The sequence below is a fragment of the Dipodomys merriami genome, unplaced genomic scaffold (assembly GCF_024711535.1).
Source record: "Dipodomys merriami isolate MVZ:Mamm:240054 unplaced genomic scaffold, mDipMer1.0.p SCAF_447, whole genome shotgun sequence".
Lineage (NCBI taxonomy): Eukaryota > Metazoa > Chordata > Mammalia > Rodentia > Heteromyidae > Dipodomys > Dipodomys merriami.
Window position 1 is genome coordinate 610001 of NW_027206010.1, and position 9011 is coordinate 619011.

General features: G+C 51.0%; 1 protein-coding gene across 1 annotated transcript; it reads left to right on the forward strand.

The window, feature by feature from the left end:
• Window positions 1-1982: 1982 nt before the first annotated feature.
• On the forward strand, window positions 1983-6373 carry LOC138808209 (ankyrin repeat domain-containing protein SOWAHA-like). Its single transcript, XM_069994193.1, has 2 exons — window positions 1983-2691; window positions 3002-6373. The coding sequence occupies exon 2, from the start codon at window positions 3059-3061 to the stop codon at window positions 4769-4771; it is 1713 nt and encodes a 570-aa protein (XP_069850294.1). The 5' UTR covers window positions 1983-2691; window positions 3002-3058; the 3' UTR covers window positions 4772-6373.
• The last annotated feature ends 2638 nt before the right edge of the window (window positions 6374-9011 follow it).

Genomic DNA, 9011 nt, shown 5'->3' on the forward strand with positions numbered 1-9011 from the left:
ACAGTAAATCTCTCACTTGGTTCAATGGATAACATTTGTTCAATTAACAGATAATAATTTTTCAAATGATAAAGCAGTAGCTGTCTAGTAGACCATCTCTTCTTTTGATATTTTGAAAGCTAACCTGAGTTGGGAAAACAGCATAACTAATTTTCTAGTCAGGAAATAGTTGAAGCTATTTGTTTAAAAAAAAAAAAAAGAACGAAAGAAAGAGGGCTGGGAAGCTGGCTTAGCGGTAGAGTGCTTGCCTTGCATACATGAGGCCCTGGGTTCCATAAGCAGAAAAGGCCGGAAGTGGTGCTGTGGCTCAAGCGGTAGAGCGCTAGCCTTGAGCTGAAAAGCTGAGGGACAGCGCCCAGGCCCAGAGTTCAGGCCCAATGACAGAGAGAGAGAGAGAGAGAGAGAGAGAGAGAGAGAGAGAGAGAGAGAGAGAGAGAGAGAGAGAGAGAGAGAGAGAGAGAGAGCGAGTGTGCATACTTTCAATAGCACTCAGCAACAAACAAGACAAAGTCCAAGTTACCATTTGATTCCTCCCCACCCATGACCCCATTACTTTGCCCACTTTATCTCCTGGGCCACTGACACACACCCTAAATAGTAAACACACTGGATACATCCTGCCCTGGCTTGGGGTGGCAGGAAAGTCAGTGAGACTCTCATCCCCAATTAAAGAGCAAAAATCTGGAAGTAGCAGTGTGGCTCAAGTGATGGAGCACCAGTCGAGTAAAAAGGCTAAGGGAGAATGCTCTGGCCCTGAGTTCAAGCCCCAATACCCACACAAAAACAAAAAGACACTTGACCTCACATTTGCCTTGGCAGTACCCTCCACTGAGAAAGTTATGTTGTTTTTTTTTTTTTCTCATCTACATAACTTCCTGCTCTTTCATTGCTACTTCTTAGTTCCTATCCTAACTTCTAGTTCCAAATTGGAAGCTGTGGGGCTGGGAAGGTGGCTCAGTGGTAGAGTGCTTGGCTTGCATGCATGAGGCCCCGGGTTTGATTCCTCAGCACCACATAAGCAAAAAGAACCCACCCCCCAAATTGGAAGCTGTCCATTTACTGTTTTGCCATACTGTTTTTCCACAGTATTTACACTCTACGCTATAACTTACATGGCATATTATACCGTTTCCAGATTCACTGTATTACTTCTGTTCCTTCCAGATAAATGTACTCCACTCGGTCTGGGTGTCCATATCTCTGCTACCATGTGTCACAGCCTCTGAAAAAAGGTCCTGGCTCAAACTAGGTATAAACATGTGTGGAGCAAGTGAAGTTTTAAAAACACAGCATGGAGGGGCTGGGAATGTGGCTCAGTGGTAGAGTGCTTGCCTAGCATTCATGAAGCCCCAGGTTCGATTCCTCAGTACCACATAAGCAGAAAAAGCCAGAAGTGGCGCTGTGACTCAAGTGATAGAACACAAGCCTGGAGCTGAAGAGCCCAGGGACTATGCCTTGGCCCAGAGTTCAAGCCCTATAACTGACCCCCCCCCAAAAAAAAAAAAAAAGTTTGGAGCTGTTCAGAAGGCTGAGATCTAGAGGATGAAAATTTGAGGCCAGGAAAGTTAGACACCATCTTCAAAATAAGTAGCAAAAAGCAGGGCTATAGGCCTGGCTCAAGTGTAGAGTGCCTGCCTAGCAAAAGTAAGGCCCTGAATTCAAACCCCATTACCATCAAACCCCAAAACAAAACAGCCAATAACATAGTCAGGCGGTAAGGCTTTGGGGTAGTGTTTGCCTAGCGTGCTGAGACGCTGAACTCTATACCCATCACGACAAAATGATTCTCATTTTGTTTTCTAGCTTTAAAGTGTTAATCCCACCACACACACACACACACACACACACACACACACACACACACACACACACACACACACACGAGAAAATATCTCAAAGTGTCACTGGCAAGTTCAGGTCATTATTTTCCCCCTTCCTTGTTTCCCCCTGGGTTTATTATCAAAATTTCACATGCAAAATGATTCTATTTGGCCAGGCACGATAGTTACTTACCTATACCCCTAGCACTCAAGCAGGAGGGTCAGAGTTCAAGGCCATCCTGGGCTACATAATGAGATTCTATAATAAAATAATTTCATCAGGAGAAACTTGCTAAACCAAACCGCTCCTCCTGTAGACGCACACAGCAAATTGGTTTGTTTGGGGTGGGTTTTTTTTCCCTTTCAATGGCCTGAGGCTGTTTCCCCTGTACGCCATATGAAGAAAAAGATTGATAGCCTTTCAAAAAAAATAATAAATTAATAAATAAAGCAAAATAACCATCATGCTCTTCTCCCCTCGGTCGTTAACTATGAAGGAAACAGCACCCCACGCCTCTCCAATCGGGAACACACCCACCTAGCAACGGGGGTGGGAGAGCCGAACCGAAGCGTGATGCTGCCTGCGCCTTTAATTCCTGGGTTTTGGGGAGGGGGGGGTGTTGGAGAACCTCCCCTCCCCCTCTCATTCCCTCCGCGGGCACCGGTGGCAGCTGTCACCTGGACGGAACATGGAGGAACCCGGCGCCCATTGGACAGAAGATCATAAAGGCAGACACCTACCCCCGGAGGCTGGGGGGCCCCGGCGGGGTGCGGGCGGCGGAGGGGAGGGCTCCCCGATGCCCTTCGCCCCGAGCCATCAGGGTGCGGTGACGCGGGCTTGATCGAGGTCCAGCTTCAGCCCAGCAACCAGGTGAGCGCAACCGCGGGGTGGACGCGTCCCCCCCCCCCCCAAACCCGGGGCCCCGGATCCTGCACTCCCGGGAGTTCTCCTCCGGATCACAGTGGGGGGGGGTGGGAAGCTCGGATCGTGTGCACACCGCGCCCCCCTCCTCCCGCCCGAGACACCCCCCCACCCACCCCGGATCACGCACCCCTCACCCCGCAGCTCCCCAGATCCCCTGGTAGGGAGTACCCCCCCCGGCCCCATTATCACGGCGGGGAGTCCCGGATCTCGCCCCGGGATCGTACACCCCAACTAACCTCCCTCCGGATCTCGGCAGGGAGCCCCGGATCGCGCACACCTTCCCCGATCGCGGCGGGGATCCCCGGCTCGGGCCATGGCGCTGGCGGCCGCCGCCGCCGCCGCCGCCGCGGGGGTGAGCCAGGCGGCCGTGCTCGGCTTCCTGCAGGCGCACGGCGGGCAGGTGCGGGACTCGGAGCTGCTGAGCCGCTTCCGGCCGCTGCTGGAGGCCGGGGACCCGCGCGGCCGCGCCGCCCGCAGGGACCGCTTCAAGCAGTTCGTCAACGACGTGGCCGTGGTGAAGGAACTCGACGGCGTCAAGTTCGTGGTGCTGAGAAAGAAACCTCGACACCCGCCAGGCCCGCAGCCCCTGCTCCCGCACACCCCGGGGGGCCCCGCGCCCACCACCTCGTGCACCCCACCAGGGGATCCCGAGGAGGAAGGAGCCCCAGCTTCCATCGCGGGGCCCCCGCCGTCCGAGCCACAGGACCCCCCGGGGGCTGCCAAGCCCACCACGGCGGAGCTGTCGGAAGAACCGGCCCAGCCGTCCGGGGGACCCGCCGATCCGCCGGATCGCGCGTCAGGAACAGCCCGGCCCTCGGAGGAACCGCCTGCCGACGTGGCTCCAGATCCAGAGCCCGGGCCGAGGATCGCGAATCCAGATCCGGAGCCCGGGCCGAGGATCGCGAATCCAGATCCGGAGCCCGGGCCGAGGATCGAGAAAGGATCCCCGCCGCCGCCCCGGCCCCGCGCGCCGCCACAGCCGCCCAAACCCTGCATGCTGCCGGTGCGCTGCTGCGTCCCGGGCCCCGCCGCGCTGCGCGTGGTGCGGGCGGACGAACAGAGTCTGCGCCGGCAGCTGTCGGAAGAACGGAGCCCGCGGAGCTCCCCGCTGCTCCTGCGGAGGCTCTCCGTGGAGGAATCCGGCCTGGGGTTGGGCCTGGGTCCCGGCCGTTCCCCTCACCTGCGACGCCTGTCACGCGCCGGCCCGCGTCTCCTGAGCCCGGATCTGGAGGAGATGCCCGCCGCGCCCTCCTCCGCGTGCGCGCCGCCGTCCGCCGTGCCGCTGGAACCCGCCGAGCACGAGTGGCTCGTGCGCACCGCCGGCGGCCGCTGGACCCACCAGTTGCACGGGCTGCTGCTGCGGGATAGCGGCCTGGCGGCCAAACGCGACTTCACGTCGGGTTACACCGCGCTGCACTGGGCCGCCAAGAGCGGCGACCGCGAGATGGCGCTGCAGCTGGTGGAGGTGGCGCGGCGCGGGGGCGCGCGCGTGGACGTGAACGCGCGCTCGCACGGCGGCTACACCCCGCTGCACCTGGCCGCGCTGCACGGCCACGAGGACGCCGCCGTGCTGCTGGTGGTGAGCCTGGGCGCGCAGGTGCACGTGCGCGACCACAGCGGACGCCGCCCCTACCAGTACCTGCGGCCCGGCGCCTCGTACGCACTGCGTCGTCTCCTAGGCGACCCCGGCCTGCGTGACGCCGGCGAGCCCGACGCCGGCGGCGGCGGCGGCGGCGGCGGCGGCCCCTTAGCCGCGCGCCATCCCGTGCAGGTGGCCGCTACCATCCTCGGCTCCACCACCAGTGCGTTTCTGGGGGTCCTGGCGGATGATCTGATGCTCCAGGATTTGGCCCGTGGCTTGAGGAAATCGAGTTCTTTCAGTAAGTTTTGGGGCGCCTCACCGATGGCTCCCCGGAAAAAGACGAAGATCCGAGGCGGCCTTGGGACGTTCTCGGAAGCCTCACGTCGATCCGTTACGATGGGGCACTTGGCTGGTTTAATGCCCAGTCTGCCCCCTTCGACCTGAAAGTTCTTTGCTGGAGTGGGGGGTGGAGGAGGGGTCTTTGGGGGAGATTGGCCTGGTTGATCTAACTCACCAAGGGGCCTGGCCCAAGATTTGGGGGCTCAACACACTGGCAGCCTTCGGCCCCCCCATCCCCTCCCCACCTCTCCCCACTTTGTTTCTACCTTTGTGGGCTGCACGCGGCTTCACCCAGTTGGATCTGCACCAGTACCTTCCGTCTGATCTGTCTCCAGAGATGGTAATTCAGAGATCTCAGGAGGAGGAGGCTTCTGGGAAGAGATTCAAGGAGTTCAGGCTTGAACTCTGGAGGAAACTTGAAATTGGGGGGGGGGAGTTCAAAGGTTAAGGGGCAACAGCTGGTCTGGGCCCCCACCATGAGTTAACTAGCTGGCTCTGCAGTCTAAGACACCCCCAAGTCAGAACAGCAGTAGCCGCAGGGAGAGTCTCTTTTTAAGATGTTGGCTGGTTTGTCAACTTTCTAATAGGGGGTGGTTTTGTAGTTGGATGCTTTTATTCTGGGTTGGTTTTTTTTTTTTTAATTGAAAAAATGAGGTAAAGCAACCTTCATTAATAAACCTTTTGAGTATTTTTTTCCCTCTTTCCCATTTTTAGGCAAAGTGCTCAGACGTTTTCAGTCTTTGGCTAAATATTTTGGATACTATGTAAAAAAGAAAAAGTGGAAAGAATTAAGATCTAATGAAAATTAGTGCCCAACCAATCAAACTTTTTTTAAAAAAAAAGTTTATCTACCTCATTTTTAGATAAACAAGATTCTAAGGAATCTAAAACACAGAATTACCATGTGACCCTTCTGAATGTAACCAGTTTCAATCATGCTGTGAATTCTGAATGGTAGGAAGCAAGTGTATCTTGGGAATAAAAGTGACTTTCATAAAGAGAAAAGAGACATTTGGGCAAATACTCTTCCGACCATGGTGAAATGTATACGTGTTTGGCCCTCGTGGGTGGCTATTTCGATTTGGCTTGAATATTTACATTCTAAAATTGTGCTTTACCAGTGAAATACACTTTTGTGTCATGCTGCTGAATCTGTTTTTCACATCTGGTTGAGTCTTTCAGTGTAATGGGGAAAAAAAATTAACACAAGGCAAAAAAACAAAAAACCAAACCTCATTAAGTAGTAATTGATATATTTAAGATATAATTTTGTATGAATGTTTTGAACAAAAAGTTGTCTGTGATATCTATTTTTAAAAACTATAAATAGGAAATGGAGAATCTTTGCTCAGTGATTTTAGGCATATGGATCAACATCTCTGGATGTTTGTTCCTATCTGCATTTTCAGAATGATTATGAGTATTGCCTGATTTGGGCCTAGTATAATGATATTGGCATTTATTTTTCTGTTCTGAAGATGTCGAATCCAGACAAAGATGTAGACTCTACATGCTTAACCAACTTTTTCTATCATGTGGTGATGATATTCTGCTTTTGAAAATTCGGTTTGCATGTCAAATTTATTTTTGTGGCACCGGATTTCTGTCCTCAGTATATGTTAGTGAGACCTTTGAAATGCTTAAAGGCAATCATTCATGGAATGTTTTAATTTAAGCATTGAAATAAACAGTCCCTTATTTTATTCAGCTTTTGCTACTGTATTTTTTGTTATGTAATTTCTTAATATGTTCCCCTTTCCTTCTAATTTAGTATATATCCATTATGGTGAGAATGTTTCCCAGGGTGCTGGTGGCTCATGCCTGTAATCCTAGCTACTCAGGAGGCCGAGATCTGAGGATCCCAGTTCAAAGCCAGCCTGGGCAGGAAAGTCCGTGAGACTCTCATCTCCAATAAACCACCAGAAAACGGGAAGTAGTGCTGTGGCTCAAGTGGTAGAATGCTCACCTTGAGCTGAAGAGCTGAGGGATAGTGCGCAGGCCCAGAGTTCAAGCCCCACTATCGACATAAAAAGAATGTTTCATTGTGACATTTCCACACTCATGTGCAGGGTTTCCCAGTCCTGGATCACTTTCTCTTACTATGCTCCACCCCTTTTTGCACTCATGGCTGGTGCTCTACCACTTGAACCATATCTCCACTTCCAGCTTTTTGTTGGCTAATTGGAGTGTCATGGACTTTTCTGCCTGGACTGGCTTTGAACTACAGTTCTGAAATCAATCTCAGCCTCCTGAGGATGTAGAATTATAGGTGTGAGCCATTGGCACCCACCTCATTGTCAATTTCAACACTATTTTCATATATGCAAATAAACCAGCCTGATCCTATTCATCCTCATTCGATTTACTTGGTTAACCCTCTTCTTGGTATCTCCTTCACCTTTTGCTGCAATTTTCCCCTGCCTCTTTCAAGCCTCATTCAGAATTTGGATCTCTTCTCTCTCTCTCTCTCTCTTTTTTATCAGTTGTGGGGCTTGAACTCAGGGCCTGGGCACTGTCCTTGAGCCTCTTTGTGCTCAAGGCTAGCACTCTTTGACCCACAGCGCCATTTCTGTTTTTTGAGTGGTTAATTGGGGTTAAGAATCTGCCCGGGCTGGCTTTGAATCATGATCCTCAGAATTCAGCCTTCTGAGTAGCTAGGATTATAGGCGTGAGCCACCACCAGTGCCTGGCTGGATTTCTCTTAAAGTAAGAGGAAAAAAAAAGTAATATGACCGCCAAGAACTGTAGATAAATGTAGGCTCTGATGTGACCCTTCCTTAGAACTCTAGCTAGTCTGCATAAATTACTTTAACATGCTAATGAAACCTTCTGCCTCCGCAGAAAAATTCTAGGAAGCAATCATTGTGGCAATTGAAATAGCTGAAGAGCTAGAAGACAATATGAAATATTCGAGATTCCTTATTGGAGAGGCCTGACTGAGAAAAGATGACAAGGTCACAGACAGTTCCCGTTTTGCCTTGAGACAGACGAAATCTAAAATAATAACTGATATTTAGTGTGCATCAAGAGTTGCCAGAAGAATCTTGGCATACCTGTAATTCTAGCTTCTCAGGAGGCTGAGATCTGAGGATCATGGATCCAAGGTAACCCAGGCAGGAAAGTCTGTGAGACTCTTATCTCCAATTAACCACTGGAAAACTGGAAGTGGCATTGTCTTGAGCAAAGAGCTCTGGGACAGCACCCAAGCCCTGAGTTCAAGCCCCAGGGATCATGTCTGTTTGCCCAAATTGATAACATGTTCTGAGTATCTTAAATAAAGGATATATTGCTGGATGCTGGTGGCTCACGCCTGTAATCCTAGCAACTCAGGAGGCTGAGATCTGAGGATCACGGTTCCAAGCCAGCCTAGGCAGTTAAAGACTGGTCAGACTCTTATTCCCAATGAACCACCAAAAGCCAGAAGTGGAGTTGCAGCTCAAGTGGTAGAGTGCTAGCCTTGAGCAGAAATAGCCCAGGGACAGCACCCAGGCCCTGATTCAAGCCCCAGGACTGGTACACACACACAAAAAAGTGTACTATAGAGTGGAGGGATCAGACAGGATGGTAGGAATGATGGAAGGAATGACTGAACAGGAATCATGTTAAATTGGAACCCCTTGTACAACCTTTTGAAGCTTGGGGGAAAAAATTAAAAATAAAACTTTTGCCAAGTATTTAGCATCGCTATACATAAAACACAGGTGTTAGAAACCACTGCTGTTTCCTAGAAAGCCAAGACTCTCTGAACCGGTAAAGTAAGTCAGTAGAAAATTACAGTTAGAGCCGGGCACCAGTGGCTCATGCCTGTAATCCTAGCTACTCAGGAGGCTGAGATCTGAGGATCTCGATTCAAAGCCAGCCCAGACAGGAAAATCCATGAGACTCATCTTCACTAAACCAACCAGAAAACCAGAAGTGGCACTGTGGCTCAAGTGGTAGAGCGCTAGCCTTGAGCTGAAGAGCTCAGGGACAGCGCCCAGGCCCAGAGTTCAAGTTCCACAACCGACCAAAAAACAAAAAATTACAGTTAGGCATGCTTATGGAAAGTGTTCCAAGAGCCATATATTAAATTTCACAAAAAGAAAGAATTGCAAGGTGTGTCAGTGGGCACATCTGGCAAAGAGTATACCCAGCCACCGACACATTCACTTCAAAGGCAATTAGAGTGGTTAAGATTTGTCACGCGAATGACTCGTTTTAATGCAAGAGAAGTTAATTGTTCATGGAGATGGGTCTGAGTCATAACCACAGTAAACTTCTTAATAAAGTTTTAGATTCCCTTTCATGGATGTGGGAGAGATTTTTGAGCAAACCCCGCTTGTCTCATGGAGACCCAGGGCATGGG